The sequence below is a fragment of the Thermobia domestica genome, chromosome 8 (assembly GCF_964235325.1).
Source record: "Thermobia domestica chromosome 8, izTheDome1.hap1.1, whole genome shotgun sequence".
Lineage (NCBI taxonomy): Eukaryota > Metazoa > Arthropoda > Insecta > Zygentoma > Lepismatidae > Thermobia > Thermobia domestica.
Window position 1 is genome coordinate 108,374,824 of NC_137461.1, and position 23,533 is coordinate 108,398,356.

General features: G+C 35.2%; 1 protein-coding gene across 2 annotated transcripts in view; it reads right to left on the reverse strand.

The window, feature by feature from the left end:
- Nucleotides 1-23,533, reverse strand: part of LOC145693138 (uncharacterized) — a 73,080-nt gene that overhangs the window by 37,466 nt on the left and 12,081 nt on the right. For both annotated transcript variants that reach the window (XM_081768872.1, XM_081768873.1), the window contains exons 2-4: nucleotides 20,404-20,579; nucleotides 16,747-16,932; nucleotides 7,000-7,583 (exon numbers count right to left, since the gene is read on the reverse strand). In XM_081768872.1, coding sequence (XP_081624998.1) covers nucleotides 7,000-7,583; nucleotides 16,747-16,932; nucleotides 20,404-20,439 — 806 coding nt within the window. In that variant the 5' untranslated portion in view covers nucleotides 20,440-20,579. The remainder of the gene's footprint in view (nucleotides 1-6,999; nucleotides 7,584-16,746; nucleotides 16,933-20,403; nucleotides 20,580-23,533) is intronic.

Genomic DNA, 23,533 nt, shown 5'->3' on the forward strand with positions numbered 1-23,533 from the left:
AAGGCAAGGTATCCTCCTATACGCCTGCAATGGTTAGTGAGTATAGATTATCTACGTGGTTTACTTTTTTTTTTTTTCTCGTTCATTTGTCATAATCATTCAGCAGGGCAACAGAGGAGAGGATTCTTATGCAATACCTACCAGCGCTATGCAAGTGAGGCAGAAGACGAGAGAAGCTATATGAATATTCATTAAATGGTGAAAGGGAATAATCGTGAAAAATCTATCAATTATGACATTTAGATTTCTCAGTATTCTTTACGATACTGTTAATGGGTACAGAACTTATCAGTACTTACAGCAATACAAAATGCAAAGGATATTTCCGAAGTTTTGAGAATTGTAATGTCCCTAAATAATACAAGCGATATTAGTTAACAGCGGCTAGTATGATTTGCCTTTTTGCTAATATCTATATGTTTTTAAGTGTTAATTCTGAAATGTAGAAGAAACAGGTAATCCTGCAAGGTTCACTGTGTTCTGTCTGTAGTAAAACGGTATTAAAACATCTGAAAGTCTTTAACGATTACAAAAAGTACACTTCTGAGTCTCCACGACTTATCGTTGGGTTAATCGATTTAAAGCTGGCAGAAATCCCTAAAACCGATCCTCGTAGTGGAAACTTAAAACACAGAAGTAAACGAATCCCTTGGACAGACACACCATACGGCACCAACGTTCGCACACGGCAGGTTCATGAAATTTTGCACGATAATTTAGAGGCCAGAAAGGTTTCAGGTAACTGGGTACCCAAATGTTGGAACCCGAGCAGAATCTGCACAGATCCAACGCTTGTTACAAATTCAAGAGCTGTTACCTCGATGTGGGAGTTTATATTTATAGCAACGAATAACAACACTAATCAAACACAAACTTCAAACAAAATATACTTTAATCTGGGAACCGTGAGTTTAGAAGTTAGCGAAGAACAACAATAAACAAAGAATATTGTTTTAACCTTTTGTCCGAAGTATTGCAACAAGTGCTTAACAAACACTGGCCTAGAAAGCTCCATAATTGACCATTGCTGCACAATGACAATGTCAAAAATACATGAAGTTTTAAAAGATATTGCACCAAGATTACTAGAAGACAGATTGCCTCAAAGCACTTCGGCTTTCGTTCGGAGGAAGTCGGGTGCAGATCGTATGATGTCACACATAGACCCACGATTCGGAGATTTTTGGGAGGGTGCGAGAAATGTTAATTATTTAAAAAGTTTGTGGGCTAGTGTTTTGCAAATCTTTTTTGTGGGCTCGAAAGAAAATTGTCACGGACGCTTATTGATATCATCGTTAAACTTTGTTCGTGATTCTATTTTTAGTTCAATATTCTTCAAAGGACATTCAACAAACAGCGAAAGGAAATTATGGATATTTCAAAACTAAATTGTTATTAATTAATGAATTCTTTATCTGTAAAACTGCTATGTAATTCCGTCTTTAAAATCGTTGCCAAGCACTGAAGTGAGCTAGCTTTCGCAATCTACGTGTAAGATCAAGCATTGACAAATATGATGAGAGAAGTGGATTTCGGAGGTACACGTCTCTACGTACTTCACCACGAATACAGGAACTTCCATAACCTCGCCTCGAATCGAGTATCGAAACTACTTGGCTTTTCAAAAGTCAGAGTAGTAGCATCGAAAAACGATCAGGAGGAACACTTTGTTATTAGTGTGGATTACATCGCTCATCAAGACTACATCAATAAGATGAAGCTATGTACCGGTTTCATATTTGTCAATGCCTAGTCATCAGTCAGTCCTTGGGAAGTTTCAAATAGACACTACTGAACTAAAAATTACACACATTAAAACATTCCCCAGAAATCCTATTCTTCCATTTCATTTCAATAGAAAAGATTAGTCATGAATATTGGTATACGAAATTATTGATATCTAGATTATTAAGAAAGTTAGTTCCTGCTATGATACCTCTTGCATACGTCCCGTTTTATGCAACTCATAGCATAACCGCAATATTGATTCTTTAAAGTAGGCTAGCAGAATTTTTTAAGTGTTCAATGTTGATTATTGTTTTTATATTATTATTGCTATGATAGGCGTTCTATAAGATTTCCTCTACTTAAGGAAATCTTATAGAACGCCTATGTCTGTCTGTCGATAGATATTAGAGCTAAAACGGTAAGATATATCGAGAAGTTGTATGGAAACGATGCAGCGTCTCAAGAATCGATTCCATCACCTCCGTTAATCCTCTATACAAACCAGAAATGGTAGAAATTAATCATTTCCGGTTTTAAGTTTGATCGCCATAAAACAAAAAAACAGTAAAAGATAGGGACAATAGGTTTTTGGAGTTGATACAGTGTCTCAAGTAAAGATATCATCTTTACTCTCACCTATCTACTGAAACCAGAAGTGATAGAAACCTACTACTGTTTCCACTTGCAATATTGATCTTCATAGAGGAAAAACGGGGAGTAATAGCAACAAGTGGTTTCTTGCAAATTATTCAGCACCTTAACAATAGGTTTCATTTACTCCGTTAACATTGACTTGTTTCTCGTTTTTCATGATTTTTAAAAAGCCGGAAGCAGTCCCGTTTTCAGCTGAAAATTTTATGGTCACCCTACTATAGATGGAAACAAATACAGAAATACATGAAATTCTCACCAAAAATATGATCAGGAGTCAGGACCGAAGACGTTAATGTAACTGCAGCTAAAAATGCTTTTCAAATCTCAAAATCGATATAGCTGAGTAATCTTCATATTGCTACAAATCAAAGAGTTTCGAGTTTTTGTGTATTGCGACTTTATATAACAATATTATTATGAAGGATGGTATCTACGAGGGTCAGTCAAAAAGTTAGTTACGCTGCTTAAGAAAATAGAACAGGATAGAAATTTTACAATAACTTTATTTGTATCGTAAAGTTCCGTTCATAATCTACTTTTCAACGTAATTATCTCCGTTATTCAAGCGTTTGTCGAGGTGTGGTACAAGTTTTTCTATGCCTTCGGCAAAGAAATCCCAAGCCCGACAACCACTCTTAGGCTGCAGCTTTCACCTCATCACCCGAGTGGTAACGTCACTTTGGAAGTTTGTCTTTCATGGGATCAAACACATAGAAATCACATGGTAAAAGATCTGGGCTATAAGCAGCGATTTCCGGATTTGTCGCTTCCATAGCGTTCAGCATCGTCAATATCTGTATGTCTGTTCTCAAACATGTTGCACTACTTCGCGATAGCTTGACGTGACATTGCATTTTCATCATACACTTCATGCAAATGCCGACAAGTACACCTTTTCGCCCACAAAAAACGAAGCAATGCACGCATTTTTAATTTCGAGGCCACTTGCAGCTGTCGAGACATGTTTACGACTGTATCAGAACATCTCCACTTGCCTCGTGAAAGCCGCTACGTCACACAATACAGCTACATGTCTGCAGCGTTGCCACACAATTTCATCAAAACAGCCTTTGACCGAAAATATTTACGAAGAAGTGCAACTAACTTTCTGACTGATCCACATACTATTAATGCGGGCTATGAACCACAACCGGGGCTTGAATTCAGTACAACTGGTGAGGCGCAGACCATCATGCAAGATCAAATCTTACAGTGTAACCTGGATTCAAGCCGCTACAGTATCTCGCCTCGCCTCCAAGACCGCTACAGCACGTATAGTAAAGTATAGTAATACCGCTACCGTATCTCGCTATAGTATATAGTGTACCGCTACATTGTCCCACTATAGGGTCAATCCATCTGAAGTGGTCCAAAGATGGGAAAATGGTTGCTCGACCATTTCCGAAAATTATATAAAATTGAGTACGACAAACCGTGTGTATGAGAAGGTCAATAACATTATTCACATTGTCGTATGCACAAGTGTTTCTGAATGGTTGCCATCTTTGTTGTCGGTGGTGCCATATTTGCATTTGCAACCGTTTACGAAAACCACAGTTGCTCAGGACGTACGAATCAGACGAACATTAAACGAAAACGAAAGTTTACAGGAGAGATTGAGGTACATGTAGAATATAAACTTTTGCTTCTAAATAAATATGCAGGGTTGCAAACCAATTCCTGGAATCACCAGGAAAAGTACAGAAAATTACACTTTTGAAGGGGCTATATTTTGTAATGGCATAAAGTGGGGTTTCATAAGTTTTGTGTTAAATACTATTGCATGTAAAGAGTCTGCAGAAATATCCACAGCTACGGTATTACTGGCACCGTAGATTTATGGGGTCCGAAAGTTGAAGTTTGTGATTTTGATGCTATTTTTGGGGCGTAATATCTCAGGAGGGGAAAGTGCTAAAAATTGCTACTTAGGCCACAAAGTAATTCCGTATGTGAATAAACTATCGAGAAAAAAAAAATCATGACTGATATTACATGGAGAAAAAAGTGAGGACATGGTAAAAACGTGAAGAAAGCACATGCGTGACGATGGTCGTAGCCCGGAAAAGTTTAAATGTTTGAATATGTTTCATGCTAGATCTCAAAATCTATGCATGGTTCAGAAATTAGGCCCGCTTTTGCTTGTGTTCAGTTGTGCAAAAGCTTGTGAGTGGCGTTAATTCCATCTTCCTAGCTTCATGATCACTGCCAGGTCTATATAGTACGGGGGTTACCTCCCCTTGCACCCACGACAGTCATCGTCAAACTGGACCGCGATATTAAGGTACGAAATGTATAAGCAAAGTGTCATTCAAATCCATTCCGAGTTACGGAAGTTAATATGTTCACAAGGTTCGTTACATCTATCCTAACTATATATAAAACTACATGAACTGGCATAAAATAAAGGGGTACTTCCGGTTGACGTGGAAAGTTGAAATTTAGCGTGATTGTAGCTTTGAAGTACTAACCCACAAGAAAATTGCCAAAAGTTAATATTTTTAATTTTTAGGGGGTCTACAAGGAGGGGGGGGGGCAATGAAGAAATTCTCCATGTTATTTAAATGAGACCTTTCTGGACTTTATAATCTCCTATTTTAGGTACTTGGAATTAGAATAGACACTTGAAATTCGATATTTTTGTACGTTTCTGTTAGCGTTATCTAAGTAAATCACCAAAAATAAAAATGTTCAACTGTAGACAGGTTTTATAGGGGACTGAAAAATTTTCCCAGTGTTATTTGTATATGACATCTTCTACACCCCAAAATGTTTAGGCACTTCCGGCAGGATTAGAATGATGTAATTGGGCGTGATTGTAGACTTCCGGGACTAATCCACAGGAAAATTGACGAAAGTGAATATTTTCAGTTTTTAAGGTATCTATTGGGGGAATGAAGTACCGTAATTCCCACGTTATTTAAATGGGTGTTTTCTTGTGATACAAAGTATTATCTTTTAGATAGCTGAAATACGAAAAGAAACTTGAAATTTAGTAGAATTTTAGGCTTTTGAGGTTTGAGGCCAAGCAGACGCGGGGGTCTGGGGACAGAGTCCCCAGCTAGCCAAAGGGTAGTCTAACCTATGTAACGCAACCTTGTGTACATATTAAATTCCGTAACTGGGATTGGATTTTAATAATACTTTGATGATACATTTTAAGTGCCGTAATACCGCGGTCAAGTTCGACGATGGGTGTCGTGGGTGCAAGGGGGAGCTGACCCCCTTACTATGATATATAGACGTGGCAATGATCATGGAGCTAAAAAGATAGAACAAACGCCACTCGTAAGGTTTTGCACAACTGAACAATACAAAAAAGGGGCCTAACTGCTACACCACGAGTAGTTTTTTTTTTTTTTTTTTTTTTTTTTTTTTTAAAGATCTAGCATGAAACATATCCAAACATTTAAAATTTTCCGGGCTACGACCATCGTCACGCATGTGCTTTCTTCGCGTTTTTGCCGTGTCCTAACTTTTTTCTCCATGTAATATCAGTCATGATTTTTTTTTAAAGTTTTTTGCGATAATTTATTTACATACTTGCTATATTGTGGCCTAAGTAGCAATTTTTAGCACTTTGCCCTTCTGAAATATTACGCCCTAAAAATGGCACCAAAATCCCAAACTTCAACTTTTGGACCCCAATAAATCTACGGTGACAGTAGTATCATAGCTGTGGATATTTCTGCAGACTCTACATGCAATAGTATTCAGCACAAAACTTAGGAACCTCCCTACTTTATGCCATTCCAAAATAAGCCCCTTTAAAAGCATACTTTTCTGGTGATTTCACGTATTGGTTTGCAACCCTGCATATTTATTTAGAAGCAAAAGTTTATATTCTTCGTGTACCTCAGTCTCTTCTCTAAATATTCGTTTTTGTTTGGTGCTCGTCTGATACTCACGTCCTGAACAACTGTAGTTTTCGTAAACGCTTGCAAATGCAAAAAATGGTATCCACCGACAACAAAGATGTCCGCCATTCAGGAACACTTGTACAAACGACAACGTGAATGATGTTACTGACCTTCTCATCCACAAGGTTCATTACACTTTAATTTCTATAATTTTCGGAGATTGTCGAGCAACCTGCTCTGGACCACTTCGTAAGGATTGACTCTATAATACACAGTGTACCGCTACAGTGTCTGGCTTTAATAAGACCGCTACAGTGTAACGCTACAGTATCTCGCTATAGTAAGACCACTACAGTAAATACAGTAAGAATAGTAAGTCCGCTACAGTGTCTCGCTATAGTATACAATGTACTGCTACAGTGTTTCGTTATAATATACAATGTACCGCTATAGTGTCTCGCTATAGTAAGTATAGTAAATATGATTAAGACCGCTACAGTGTCTCGCTATGGTATAGCTACAGTGCTTCGCTATAGTATACAATGTACTGCTACAGTGTCTCGCCTCCACGACAGCTGGATTACAGGAGCTTGCAACCGGCCTCGACTACAAACCAAAGAGACTAAACAGATATACAGTACATCTATTTTCAAACATTATAGTTGAACATTTTCGTATCTGATTACAATGTCGACCTATTACAAAAGAAAAGAAACAATGTCGACCTATTATAAAAGAAAAGAAAATATTGGCAACTTACTCCGTGTTTGGTGACTGTTCAATTAAGTGATCCTGTGCGACTTCTTCTACGCAGCGGCCCAATTCATTTATGGTTTCTAACAATTCACTTTTTATATATTCTTCATTCACTGGTTTCCGAGAGCACGGAAAAAGGTTCTTATTATTATCTTCATCAGTCTCTTCATTTCCAATTCCATTTTTGTTTCTTTCTTTCACTTTTATTTCCGCTTTATAACCACCAGTCTCATTATACCTGTCTAACTGATTCACAACACTAGACTTAGTTTGCCATTTACTTTTGGAAAACTTATGGTCTTTTAATACAAGCTTATTATTTTTAAGTATCACTTCACTCACATCAACTACGTCTTCGACAGGAGAACATACATCCCCTTCTTCAAAGGCACTATCACCTTCTAAACTTGAAATGTCTACATACATACTATCGGAATCCCTTTCTGGATTTTCTGCATTAGGATTAAGTACACCGAGTAACTCTTTAATTATATCTGATGCTGCATCCAAGGACTTTTCATCAACATACATTTCCACTTCGGGCTCTGAAGAACTAGGATCAAACAGATCAACCTCTTGGTAGCTTCCCTGCAAAGTAAAGTAGAAAATTGATTTTAAAATTACAAAACTTGCAAAACATCTTACCTATTGCCTCCTAGCACAAACAAAAGCTTTCAAGGGAGTTGTTTGCGTTACGTATCCTCCAGGTCGTAAGTATTAATGTAAACAAAAGACTTGAAAACATAAGCACCTCTACCACAACAAATACATGGAACACATTTACTTCATTCACTACTTTTGGGTCCACCAATACGTAGGAGATCAGACTCTGGACAACTTCCTTAGGATATTTTCTTCCATAATCCTCAATCCTAAAACTGAACTTAAAACAATCTATATCATATAAAAACTGTTTACACAGCCTATCTCGTAAACTCCTTAACAAAAAGTATATACACAATAACATTTAGCATTCTTTGCCTCCTAATATTTACTTCCACCATTATTCAGAACGTTTTAACGTTTCTAAGCATCTACGGCTTCGTTGGCACATAACTCATTTTTTATTTTATTTTATTTTTTGTTTTTATTTATTTCGATTTCGAATATTAAACTGATTTCTTTTTGATTTACCTTTTCGAAACACATTGGGGTCAATCCATACCAAATGGTCCAGAAGTGGTTGCTCGACCATCTCCGAAAATTATAAAAATTTGAAAGTGACGAACCTTGTGTATGAGAAGGTCAATAACATCATTCACGTTGTCGTATGTACAAGTGTTCCTGAATGGCGACCATCTTTGTTGTCGGTAGAGTGCAAATTTTTGCATGTGCAAGAGTTTACAAAAATTACAGTTGCTCAGGATGTACGAATCAGACGACCACCAAACAAAAATGAATGTTTACAGGAGACTGAGGTATACGGTGAATATAGACTTTTTCGTCTAAATAAATACGCAAGGTTGCAAACCAATACATGAAATCACAAGAAAAAGTACAGAAAATTACGCTTTTAAAGGGGCTGTATTTTGGAATGGCATAAAGTAGGGGGTTCATAAGTTTTGTACTGAATACTATTGCATATATAGAATGTGCAGGAATATCCACAGCTATGATACTACTGTCACCGTAGATTTATGGGGGTCCGAAAGTTGAAGTTTGTCATTTTGATGCCATTTTGGGGGCGTAATATCTCAGGAGGGGAAAGTGCTAAAAATTACTGCTTATGCCATAAAGTAATTCTGTATGTGAACAAACTATTGCAAAAAAATCATGACTGATATAACACGGAGAAAATAGTGAGTACATGATAAAAATGCGAGGAAAGCACTTGCGTGACGATGTTGTAGCCTGGATAAAACTAAATGTATGGATATGTTTGATGCTAGATCTCAAAAATTATGCATGGTACAGCAATTAGGCCCGCTTTTGTTTGTGTTCAGTTGTGTAAAAGTTTGCGAGTGGCGTTTGTTTTTCTAGCTCCATGATCATTGCCACGTCTATATGACAAGGGTGTTAACTCCCCCTTACTCCCACAACACACATCGTCGAACTGGACCGCAGTATTAAAGCGTTTAACGTATCAGCAAAGTATCATATAAATCCAATCACAGTTACGGAAATTAGTATGTTCAGAAAGTTGCGTTATATAGGATAGACTAGTCTTTGGCTAGCTGGGGACTCCGCCCCTAGACCTCCGCGTTTGCTCGGCCTACGACCTCGAATCTCTAAAACCTACAATTTTACCAAGGCACTTTTCGTATTTCAACTATCTAAAAGATAAGATTTTGTATCACGAGAAAACACCCATTTAAATAACATGGGAATGACTTCATTCCCCCAATAGATACCTTAAAAACTGAAAATATTAACTTTTGGCAATTTTCCTGTTGGTTAGTTCCGGAAGTCTACAATCATGCCAAATTTCATCATTCTAATCCTGCCGGAAGTGTCTAAACATTTTGGGGTGTAGAAGCTGTTCCATATAAATAACCTTGGGAGGACTTTTCAGTTCCCCATAAAACCTCTCTACGGTTGAACTTTTTTATTTTTGGTGATTTACTTAAGTAACGCTAAAGAAAACGTACAATTATATTGAATTTCAAGTTTTTATTCCAATTCCAGGTATCTAAAATATGAGATTATAAGTCCAAAAAAGGGCTCATTTAAATAACATTGAGAATTTATTCATCGCACCTTAACCCCTAAAAATGAAAAATATTAACTTCTTGCAATTTTCCTGTTGGTTAGTACTTGAAAGCTACAATCATGCTAAACTTCAAATTTCCAAATCAACCGGAAGTATCCCTTTATTTTATCTCAGTTCATGTAGTTTTATATATAGTTAGGATAGATGTAACGCAACCGTGTGAACATATTAACTTCCGTAGCTGGGATTAGATTTCAATGATACTTTGCTGATACATTAAATGCCTTAATACCGCGGTCCAGTTCGGATATGGGTGTCGTGTGTGCTAGGGGGGAGCTAACCTCCTTACCATATAGACGTGGCAATGATCATGGAGCTAGAAAGATGGAACAAACACTACTCGCAAGCTTTTGCACAACTGAACACAAACACAAGCGGACCTAATTGCTGCACCATGCATAGTATTGGAGATCTGGCATCAAACATAATCCAAACATTTGCATCTTTCCAGGCTACGACCATCGTCACGCAAATGCTTTCTTATCATTTTTACCATGTCCTATACTTTTTTCTCCGTGTAATATCAGTCATGTTTATTTTTTTGCAATAGTTTATTCACATACAGAATTACTTTGTGGCATAAGCAGCAATTTTTAGCACTTTCCCCTCCTGAGATATTACGCCCCCAAAATGGCATCAAAACCACAAACCCCCATAAATGAATTTCAAACTTTCGTACCCCCATAAATCTACGGTGTCAATAGTGTCATAGTCGTGAATATTCCTGCAGACTCTTTATATGCAATAGCATTCAGCGCAAAACTTATGGTTTAGTAGGTTTGCAAGTCTGCATATTTATTTAGACGCAAAAGTTTATATTCTCCGTATACCTCAGTCTCTCCTGTAAACATTCGTTTTTGTTTGGTGTTCGTCTGATTAGTACGTCCTGAGCAACTGTAGTTTTCGTAAACGCTTGCAAATGCAAAAATTGGCATTCCACCGACAACAAAGATGTCTGCCATTTAGGAACACTTGCACATACGCAAACGTGAATGATGTTATTGAGGTTCCCATACACACGGTTCATCACACGCAAATTTTTATAATTTTCGGAGATGGTCGAGCAACCATTTTCACCATTTTTGGACCACTTCAGTTGGATTGACCGATTGCGGATAAAAGCTTTCCAAATAATCGTCTTCATTTGGAATGGGTGCTCTTACTCAAAATGTAGTAATTCGGCAGTTGGTTTGCTGTATAATTTTATATGGAATCTTTATTATTATTATTATTATTATTATTATTATTATTATTATTATTATTATTATTATTATTATTATTATTATTATTACTGATGCCTTAATCTTGCGATGTATACTATTAAATGAATTTTCAAAAAAATGCGAATTTCATTTTTGAAAATATGTTTTCATATACTTATAATATTAAGTAGGAGTAATTCTGTCGAGGAATCTGAAGCTTAAAATATATAAAATGATAATCATGCCTGTTGTTCTGTATGGTTGCGAAACATGGTCGCTTACTCGGAAGGAAGAACACAGACTGAAAGTATTTGAGAATAAGATCCTGAGACGAATATTCGGACCCAAGAGAAACGGGAATGACGGAGACTTTATAATGAGGAACTACATAATTTATACAGTTTAGCAAATATTGTTAGGGTCATCAAGTATAGGAGGCTCAGGTGGGCAGGTCATGTAGCCTGGATGGAAGAAAGTAGGAACGCTTTCAAAGTCTTAACTGGAAGACCAACCGGAAAACGACCATTAGGAAGACCTAGACGCAGATGGGAGGACAATATTAAGATGGATCTCGCAGAAATAGGAATACAAAGGAGAAACTGGATCCAGTTGGCTAAGGATAGAAGTCAGTGGAGAGCTTTTGTGAACGCGGCATTGAACCTCCGGGTTCCATAGACCATAGAGTTAGTTAGTTAGTTATAATATTAAGTAAATTTATAAGAGAGTTTCTTAGAAATTCCAATCTAAACTGAAGTAAGATATTGTTCGCTAGAAATGCAAATAACGGATTTAATCAGACTAAAAATACATTTTGTCTTCAAAGTCATATAATTACGCCTTTTGCATACTTCCAGTCACTAATTAATTAAATTGACGGATACATGTTGACTATATTCATGGTTCTGGTTCTGCAACTGTTTCCGATTACCAAAGAACAAATTTCATTTCTTATTGTTCTGTTCTTCTTTACTAGAAACTTACAATTCTATTCAGACTATTTAATCTATTTGACCAGCTACTGTATTAAAGGATATGTCAAATAACGTTTACCAGAAAAAAGCGTTGTAAAGAAACAATAATTTTATTTATTTTTGGGAACCACAAGGCCAGGGCATTTTACAATGCCCTTTTTCTTTTCCTTTTTAATATAAAAAATCGCCAAGCTTTCCATAATACCTCTAATAAGATCTTTACGAGGCTCTCTAAACTTTTACTTTATAAATTTTTAAACCTCAACTTTCGAAAGTGCTTTAGGACAGGAATCTGATCAACAGGAAAAATAAATCCAGTTAATATGACAGTACATTTATATGAGATAATAGAAGAAAGAATAATTAGATGTCTCTACCATCGAAATCATAAACAATGGCAATTTAAGAAGAAAATGCAATTAAATATGTGAAAAACTGATGTGCAAGAATAAAGTTAGGTAAGGTAAATGCTTAGAGTCATGAATGTGGTATGAAAAGCTTTTTTTACAGCACACAATAAATAATACTTTTGAATTTTTTATTTTATTTTGAAGTACACTCTCTACATTAAGTGACAAGTGAGTTCTCTAAATTAAATGATATTGCAATAATTTTGAATGTAACAGCACCAGGGTTGGCAAAAACCATGGTTTTTATGAAAAAACAACAAAAAACTCGGTTTTTTAAATTTAAACCAGGTTTTTTGGGTTTAAACCAGGTTTTTTCGGTTTAAATAATTTGCTCTATGTATTTATATCACATATGGACAGAAACAAGTTTGTTTCGCCTTGGTGTTATTATGCAACAACCAGCTTATACTGGAAGGGGTCATAAAACTTAAAGTGGAATCCAAACCGCTTCTCGGCTTACATCCGAGATAACTTGTCCTCCATTTGAACTCGAAACCGGGACTAATTGGCCACATATGCGATACGTCTGCGACTCACTGACGAAGGACTCCTGATAAAAAAAAAAAAAAATACGTTTTACTAATCTTCACATACTTGTTAATATAATTGTCAAGAGTCATTTCAGAAGGAAAAAAGATAAACTGTTGCACAAGTGAAACCAATCTACAGAACTGCATATGGACAATTTCAAAATACTGCAGAGTACAGAAGAACTAATTTAGACCAAGTTAATTCACTACGACTTTTATTAGTCTAAGTTTAAGAAATACAACGACTTAATTTGCATACAGGGTTGGCAAAAACCATGGTTTTTATTGAAAAAAAAAACGTTTTTTTTTGTTTAAACTTTTTTTTTTTTTTTTAAATAATTTGCTCGATGTATTTGGTCTAGGAATTAATTCGTGCGGTTGGTACGCACACATTGAAGCTGTAGTACAAACACAAAATACATAAATACCTTAAGAAAAATATTGTCCATCGCTAGCCACCACTTTCGCTCATCTGTCAGGCAATGTACGGATTCCGTGGCGAAAGAAGTCCTCATCCTTGGAAGCGATCCAGTCAGAGACCCATGTTTCGATATCTTCTGAAGAAGTAAACCGCTGTCCAATCAAATCGTTGTTCATGCAATCGAACAAGTAGTAGTCCGAAGGAGCAACGTCTGGTGAATACGGCGGGTGGGGTAAAACTTCCCATCCGACATTTTCTAAATAGGTTTTGACCGGTTTTGCGACACGTGGGCGAGCGTTATCATGTTGAACAATAAGTTTATCATGTCTGTTCTCCCATTCTGGTCGTGTTCTGGCCAGAGCTTGCTTCAAACACATTAATTGTCGTCGATAACGTTCTCCATTCATAGTTTCACCCGGTTGCAGCAGCTCATAGTACACCACACCTTTCATATCCCACCATATGCACAGCATAACCTTTGCACAGTGAATATCTCGTTTTGGTTGTGATGGACCTGGTTCACCTGGTTTCACCCAGGCCTTTTTTCGTTTAGGGTTCTCGCAATGGATCCACTTCTCATCACCCGTAATAATTCGATGCAGAAACCCCTTTCTGCTCTGTCGTTGAAGCAGCAATTCGCAAATGGTTTTTCGTTTTTCAACGTCTCTGTCTTTCAATTCATGTGGAACCCAATGTGACATCTTTTGAATCATTCCCATGGCTTTCAAGCGTTTGGAGACTGTTGTTTGATCAACGCCTAATGCTGCTGCAAGTTGTTCCTGCGTTTGACACGAATCCTGCTCGAGCAATGCTGTCAATTCTTCGTCTTGAAATTTTTTTGGCTGTCCAGCTCGCTCTTGGTCTGCCAAGCCGAAATCACCACTTCTAAACCGTGCAAACCACTTCTGACACGTTCGCTCAGCTAGAGCATGGTCACCATACACTTCCACCAAAATACGATGACTTTCAGTCGCACTTTTCTGCATGTTAAAGTAATGCAGCAGGACACCCCGCAAAAACACTTTATCAGGCACAAATTGCGCCATGTTCACTTAACTACAAACTGGTGTTGTTGATGCTTTAATCCACTGCCCTATACTACGAACGATACGCGATGACAGGGGTTTGCAACACATGTGTGGATACACGGAACTGTGCGACGCTCCGTTCGTTGCGCCATCTCTTGTCCACCCGCACGAATTAATTCCTAGACCAAATATTTATATCACATATGGACAGAAACAAGTTTGTTTCGTCTTGGTGTTATTATACATTAACCGGGTTGTGCTGGAAGGGATCACATAAGCTTAAAGCGGAATCCAAACCGCTTCTCGGCTTACATCCGAGAGAAATTGTCCTCCATTTGAACTCGAAATCAGAACTAATTAGCCACAAATGCGATACATCTAGCGACTCACCCAAGAAGACTCCTGCTAATATAAGTTGTACTGATCTTTACATTTTTGTTAATATAATTGTGAAGTCAGTTCAGAAGGACAAAAAATAAACAGTCGCACAAATGAAACCATTATACAGAATTACATATAAACAATTTCAAAATACTGCAGAGTACAGAAGTACTAATTTAGTCCAAGTTAGTTCACTACGATTTTTACAGTCCAAGTTAGAGAAATACGACGATTAAATTTGCATATCAGTAAAAAAAGTGAATAAAGATACGAATTAATTCAGTCCACTTTGGTTCTGACCCATTTATACATAAATAGATACCAAAAATATTTCTGATTTCAATAAATGCCTCTCGTTGGGTTTGTATGACCCCCCCCCCAAAAAAAAAGTACGGAACTTCGATGTAGTTTATCAACAGTAAACATTATTAAAACGAAACAATATTTAGAATTTCTTTGATTGCAATTGCATAACAATAATAACAAAACAATCTATTAAAAAATCACAAAAGAAACATTCATAAACTTACAAAAAAAAAAAAAAAAGTTTATCTCTTTGAGTAACGAATGGGTAATTTAGGTCTGAATATACGAGAGAGAAACGTGATAACCCACAAATGTGTGTTCATCAAGATTTTACGAAAACTTAAACTTTTACGAACATTTTTCGTTTTCTGGTTTAAACTAAGGTTTAAACCAGCCAACCCTGAACAGCACACTTATGATTGATGTGATGTATGTTGATAACTGACGAAAAGAAGAGAAAGCGATACGTGAATTTAAAAGCAGGCACTCTTTTTTTTGTAGGATAGAGAAATGTCAAGAGAAATTGATAAGAGGGCAGTATGGAAAACTAGCTACTTTTCTACAAAACACAACGTCGCCATCATTATGTCACTATAGTGCACATTACTGATTTTAATTTAACTCAAATTGCCCTTAGTATTTTCTACTAATGACTGGTGAGTGTCAACACTTACGGAGTGTTCAGAAAAGTTAAGCATTTCCAGTGGATGAAGAAATCAAAAGATAAACACCACCAGCTCAACAAGTAATTCAAGGTTTACTTATCTAAAAGAAAATGTCGGTAGAACATTGAAATTATCCACACTTAAAATAAAAACTCAAATATGCCAAGGCACATGTCTTTATTTCTTATTTTAAGTAATGCTTATTTTTAAATAAATGACTACTCATAGGAATAAATTAGATTCTAGGATTGAGTTTCACGGTAAACAAAAGAATATTTTTCCTTCTACCAAGAATCAAACGCACACTCATAGATTACCTATAGAGTTTCACAACCACTAACCATACCCTCTAGTCTAGTGACTAGTGCCTGTGTACATGGTCCAAAGTTCGATTCCCAGTGGGAGAGAACAAAAATTTAATTTCACTATCATTCAATTTCATTAATTATCTGTCTCCTTTTAGCGTAAATGGTACAATCGTATGATTCTCATTTCATTCTTCATATTTTACAACAAGTTGTTTTACTTCTCTCATCTAGTACTTTGATCTGGCTTTAAGCCTATCACTAAACCTACTTCTGTTATAAAATCTTAAATTTTCATACTAACTTATAAACCAGTTCTTTCATGTTGGTTTTATTAATTAAATTTAATTTTAAGTAGTGATTACAAAAGTTTTCCATATAAATTAATTCAGACAAGTGATAAAGACTCACTAGCAAGGTGGCTATGACATTTTGCTTACATATGAATGAACATTTTCATTTTACATCCCATACAGTAGATTTTCCAAAAAAGAATTTATTAGTAAACTATATTTTTTAGTGATGAATGACATTAAACATAAAGCGGTCGTAGTTAAAAGTTATTTTCTCGTTCCTTAATTGGAAAGTCCGGAGTTTGAATAACACGATTAGACATCCTAAGATTCTTCCTTCAATCCTACAAGGCGAATGCTGCGTTTTACTTTCAAATGCGTATGTACCATCCGACTTCTTTCAAAAGATCCTTCAAAGTTATCACTGGCAATATTTCCGCTGTAAATTTACATTCCAGTTGATTATGCTTTACTTCCTTGATCAGTACGAATCGACTGAATTTTGGCAATGGAATCACTACCTATTTACCTGCTTCGTTTTACGGCTACTGGAGGATGTCTGTTTCTTACAAAGTACTTTGCTTCCTTTGCTAAATGCATACTGAAGTTGATTGATTATTTGTGATGCTTTCGCTAATGCAACTGCCTTTCTACTTATTTCTTCTTCACTTTGATTTTCAAATGACAAGTAGGGTATTCCCGAGGACGTAGATTCCTAAAAAGAAAGATAAAATTCATTATTATTAGATTTCGTAAGTATCTGAAATCTTATCACAAGTCAAAAAGGTTGAAATATTTTTCATGTATAAATTTAATATAGAAGGCTTCAATCTTAACCACGCGATAGTAAATCTATTCAAGCAGAAAATCCGTGTGAATGTCGAGATTCTGTTGAATCTATTTTCTATTTTTATTATTGTTATGTATTATCTGTGAGTCATTACTAATGTTCCTGTACAGTCAATGTCTTCTCAGCATCTACATTTCGAATACGTTAATCGAGTATCCATCAATTGCGATAAAATACAAGTTTAAGTCATATTATACAAAAACATCTTTGCATGCTTAGTGCCATTAACATAGGAAAATGTTGAAAGTAAAAAGACAAAGTATATCAATATGTAATGGAAATTAAAGACCCTTAATAAAATGGAGGTATCAAACTTTTTATTAAGAGGACAGATACTAAAAATGATACAAAAGCTAACCATTTTCCTTTTACCCGTTTTTCACCCAATAATAGATAATGTTAATCTACACCCGAAAATATGAATCAAAATAATTTTCAGAGTTGCCATCCTTACAAATTACAGTGTGGCCAGAATATGAATTACCCAAAAATCTAGGTTAAGGCGGCGACTAGAAAAATGATCTCAACGGTAATTGATGACTTATGTTGTCTTGGCTCCTTGTTAATTTTTTTAAAAAACAATATTTGTATTTATTTTGTACTGTTTATTAAAAAAATATTTATATACAAAATAAATACAAATATTATTTGAAAAGTAGTCAACAAGTAACTAAAACATGATAAGTCATCAATTACCGTTGAATTCATTTTTATAGTCGCTGCCTTAACCTAGATATTTGGGTAATTCATATTCTGACCACACTGTAATTCGTAAGGTTGGCAACACTGAAAATTATTTTGATTGATATTTTCGGGTGTAGATTAACATTATCTACTATTGTGGTAAGTTACATTTCATTATCTCTTTTCACTTACGAAATACGAGCAAAAGAAAAAATGGTTAGCTTTTGTATAATTTTTAGTAGTCCGCCCCCTTAAAGAATCCAAAATTATGTGTCCGTGCACAATGATTACAATTCCTAACAAATAAACCTGTTTATTTTATTCTGATGCAGGTACAAAGGAACATTAGCTTCTTCCGAAAGTGTTCTGGTTTACTTTACTAACCATACAACATATTTTAAAGCAATGTAAATTAGTGTAGCCACATGTTATTCATATTGGAACATTCAGTGATTACATGTGTATGCAAAATTGTGTCAAATTAAAGTACTGTAATAAAATTTATATGCTTATAATTGTCTTCTAATACCCATTGAAATGTTTTGGTTATCCAGTTTTATTATTATTATTTCCCTCGTTTTTGAACTTCTAAAAATATCTTAAGTATGTATCTGCCAACCTTTCAAAGTAATTCAACTGCAACCGTTAGCGAGACAAATACCAGTCATGCGTCTCAAAGACTCACCAACACATAGTTTAAAAAAAAAAAAAACCCTCAATGGGTTTCCTTCCCGTTATCTCCATTTTTATCGTTTAGACTTCGTAAATTTGAAAAAATAAATAAATAAAAATAAACCATCTAAAAATTTGGAAAGGACATTTGGTCAATGTAAGAGTTACTTTGTGAAGACAAATATTTTAAGCGGAATTTACACAATTGCCTGCTCGTGAAGGTAAGTACATAGATTTAACAAAAAGGAATATTAGAACTAAATTGGAAGAGCACTTAAGGGAGTTCCCAAAGGATAAAGGAGGAATTTCTGGGTTATCTAAGGACTTTCAACTAACTAAACATATTGTACAGGATTTTACTGTTTTACACCGTGAATTATCTTTAATTGAAATAAATATTTTTGAAGCATATATTAGAACTAAAAATCCAAAACTTAATACCTGAAAAGGCAATTTAGACGGAGAATCGGATAATCATTTAAACAATTTCATTAACAGACGTTAAATATATATTAGGTTATAAAGTTTTTTAGAGTACTAAAATTTGTATATACAAGTAATCACTGAATGTTCCAACATGAATAACAATAAAGAACGAAAGGGTCGGTGTCAAATTGAGAAGTAGAAGGGGAGAAAATAGGGCAGGTGACTGTTTTTCGAAACTTGGGTAATATTATTAGTAATGATATTAAATGTGGACGTAAAATAAAAGCAAGGATAGGAATAGCGAGAGAAGTCTTTAGAGGAAGAAAATACTATTTTGTGGAACCTTGAACAAAAAATTGAGAAAAAGACTCAAAGTGCTTCGTGTGGAGTATTGTGCTATATAGGATCAGGAACATGATATTACACAAAAATGATGAAATACGACTGGAAACTTTCGAAATGTGGGTGTGAAGAAGAATTGAGAAAATTATTTGGGTCGTGCGAAAACAAATGAGAGAGTGTTCGAAGTGGCAGGACAAAAAGAACAATTTTAAATATTATTAAGACGAGGAAGAGAAACTAGTTGGGACATTGCCTAAGAAAGAACTGTATCATGAGGGACGTGCTAAAGGGTATGGTGGTAGGAAAGAGGGAGAAGGAGGCTACAATTGATGGACGATATCAAAACAGAAAAATTGTACATGAAGACGAAGAGGTTAGCGGAAGCCCATGGAGCTGGAAGCTTATCAAGAGCAAGTCACCTGTCAATAAAAGCAGAATACCTATGACGACGATTATTATTATTAGCAGTTATGTCCAGTTAGCATTTGCATATAGATGTAATTTTGATCTGTCTAATGAAAAGTATGAAGTTTCAATTTTTTTGGAGGTCTATAATTTCCACTACGTATTGATATAATTTGTCGTATAATTTCATTAATTTCTAACGTATTACTGCATGCGAAGAACTTTTTGCATAATATGACTTAAACCCTAAATTTTATTCCAATTATGGACACTCGATTCGCTGAGAAGACATAGTCACAAGAGAACATTAAGAAGATTAGTAATATATACAGGGTGTTTCAAAACAACATCGACAGTGTTTGGGAAGTGATTCCTGACACAAAGGTAAGACAAAAAGTATACACCAACTTGGCAGAAATCCGTCGTTTCGGAGTTAAAGGCTGCCGAAAACATGAAGAAATGAATTTTAAAGGTCCATAACTCCAATATTATGGGGCCTACCGTAGTCGGGTTAAGACTTCACTTAGGAATTAGTATGTGCGCTATCCAAAAATACATGATTCAAAATCCTGCGGTACTCACGCAACTATCTCTATAAAAATTGTTGCAGAAGTACCGCAGGATTCTGAAACATGGATATTTGGATAGAGCACATATTAGTTCCTAGGTGAAGTTTTGACCCGACTAGGTCCCATAGTATAGAGCTATGGAAATTTAAAGTTAATTTTTTCATGTTTTATATATTATATATATATATATATTACAATGTGAACCTTATGTTCTATTACTAATTATTTATGAGCTTACCTCAGCATAAGAACTTTGTTTTTTCACTTCAGTCATTGTTTTAGTTTTCACGCTCCAGAGACCATCGAAAATGTTGAAAAATTTTCAACCTATTTGCAGATCATCAATTTTCTTTTTCTGAACATTTTCATAAGAATCAACATCGAAATGTTGACAATGTCCACGATGAAATAAACCTAGAATATATACACAAAAGAAAAAAATGTAGATGAAGTGTATTCAGAAAAACATTGTTTGCACACAACTAATAACACATAATGGTACATAAGAAAGAATGAGAAAGGGAACAATGAACGCAATTGATATGCTAAGTGGTTATTCCATATAGAGATTAATGGAGGATACACATCCCCTCCAAACTACCAATACAATGCACTTAACTTACACATGTCAACTTTATAATCTTACAGATTACTACAGATCGAGAAGAAATCCTTACCATGTGGTATGTTCTCAGGGAAAAGCGAATATTTAATATTAAGATTGACTTTAGAACTAGTAAAATTAAGATTATTAATGATACCGATTTAATTAAGATGTTTGATAAAATAATAAGATTCTGTCGAAAAATGAATTTATGATAGCTATTTGTGCACTGAAACATCAAAAGCTAAAAATAAGTTTTTATATTGTTTACAAAAGTTATGTATAATAAGAAAATAATAATAATAAAATTCACATAGGGGAGAACAGGATAATAAGAGAGACGGACAAAAAAGACCCTAAATATCAAATCACAATTATTTAAAAAAAAAAAAAAAAGAAAGAAAGAAAGAAAAAGAAAAAAAAGTAATGGCAAGGTCAATACCTTTACTTTTCTACCCCCACTTGTACTTATGAACTAATATGAGTTTTTACTAGAGATGCAAGGGCTCGGAAAAAACCGGCTTTTTTGGAAAAAAAACTCGGTTTTTTCTGCTTTGCTTTTTTGCTTGGGAAATTTTGGGCTTTTTTCAAAATTCTGCTTTAAATCGATAAAGCAGACTTTGTTTCGCTTCTCTATAACACAGAAAGTCAATTAATTAGTGGTTGATGCCGATAATAATATAAAACCTCGAAAGTAAACCATGAATTTCGAAAAGATATTTTAAACAATTTTACTTCAACATTTTTACATTATGAATTCCAAAGGATTAACCAATGTATATAATAAACACATTTTAACCTCCTATATACAAAAGTAAGCAGAGTTGGCAAGAACCATGGTTGTTTCTGAAAATGCCAAAAACCCGTTTTGGGGGGGGGGGCAGTTTAAACCAGGCTTTTTTGGGGTTTAAACCAGGTTTTTTGATTTAGATATTTTGCTTTATGTATTTATATTACATATTCACAGAAATAAGTTTGTTTCGCCTTGGTGTTATTATTCAACAACGGGGTTATGCTGGAAGAGGTCCCATAAGCTTAAAGAAGTCCGGTCAGTAAATTTCTTAAATTGAGAAACTCCCGCCCTAGCCATCGGGAAAATCCCGTCATTCTTTTAAATGTAAAACAATAACGGGAAAATCCAGTAAAATTTAATTTGCATGTAAAATTTAAAGGCCAACGTATTATAATCAGTACGCTAAAACTGAGTGACACACAATCATAGTCAACGTCTTACGAATAAAATCAGAAAAATAAACATACTGCTGAACAAGACTGCACTTATTTAATATAAAAACACATTTACACGTGACGTTTCGATCTTCTATCCAAGATCCTCATCAGACGTGAGTGTACGTCTGATGAGGATCTTGGATAGAAGATCGAAACGTCACGTGTAAATGTGTTTTTATATTAAATAAGTGCAGTCTTGTTCAGCAGTGTGTTTATTTTTCTAAAACTGAGGTATTAAATTACAAATTTAGTATGTAGGTATCATTGAAAGTCCAATCCAAGCTAATGTTGGAAGCTAAGTAGGCAATCGATAAATTTTACCAATTTTAATCAATATATTTAAGCAACCTTCGCTTCTTTATAAAACTACAGGCATGCAGAAATATATAATTTGGTTTCGTTTTGTATGTTTAGGCTTAACATCCTTACGTAATACCGAGGTTATCAAGGAGAAGACTTTCACTTAAAGTGACATCCGAAAGAGTACTTGGTTTACACATGAAAGAAGGGTTGTGGTTCGACCGAGAATTGAACATGGGACACCTTGATTAAAAGGTGAAAAGGAAGTAAGACTAATGCAGATGGTTTGACATGTGAAACGTCACCATGAAGTTCACACGATTCGCATTTTTGTTCTTTTAATTTTTTTTAGTTTAAACCAGTTATTAAAAAAAAAACAGCTGGTGTAAACGAGCCAACCCTAAGAGTAAAAACTTCTTTCAAAAAATACACAAATAACTAGCAAAATTGTATGTAGTATTTTTACTTTAAAATATTCCATACCCTCTTTTTGAAACAAAATAAAATTAAAATAAAACATAAGAGAAATACTTAGATTTGTATGATACAATTAAAGGCTGCACATGGTTCTGTATATTCTTGAAATTCTACAGTCAAGTTTTTTATAACCACAATCAAGGGCGCCCATCAGGGGGGTTAAGGGGGCGCTTGCCCCCCCCTAGAGGAAAATGTACTTCAGAATATTGAAAATCCAATAGGATTTTTACATTAGTTACAGCAAAATTTGAAACTATTTTTGAAACGTCGCTTATACTTTCCCCTCCTTGGAAACCACAACATAGGCGCCCTTGACCACCATCACGGTTTACCCAGTCCTCAACTTTTCTGAATTTTTAACAAGAGGGATTCAACATATCATTACGGAACAAAAAAAAAAAAAAAAAAAAAAAAAAAAAAAAAAAAAAAAAGACTACGGAATATATTTAAGTTAAGCTAAATACAACTGCTCAACAAACGTGACTGAGTGGTTGGCTTTTGCGCTTCTATCGGGAAGTCCGGGATTCAACCCAGCATTCGACCATTCTGACAAAGCCTTCCTTCATTCCATCTGAGAATGTAGAAATACTGCGTGTACTGGCCGACTAGGAGTGTAGGAGTTGGCCGACTTCTTTTCTTATTGTTTTTAAATCGTTATTACTACTAATTACCAGCAGTGACGGTTTTGCGAAGGTTAGAGGATCGGTCTTTCGGACTGAAGCCTGTTCTCCAAAGTTGTGGAATGTCTAAAACGAAC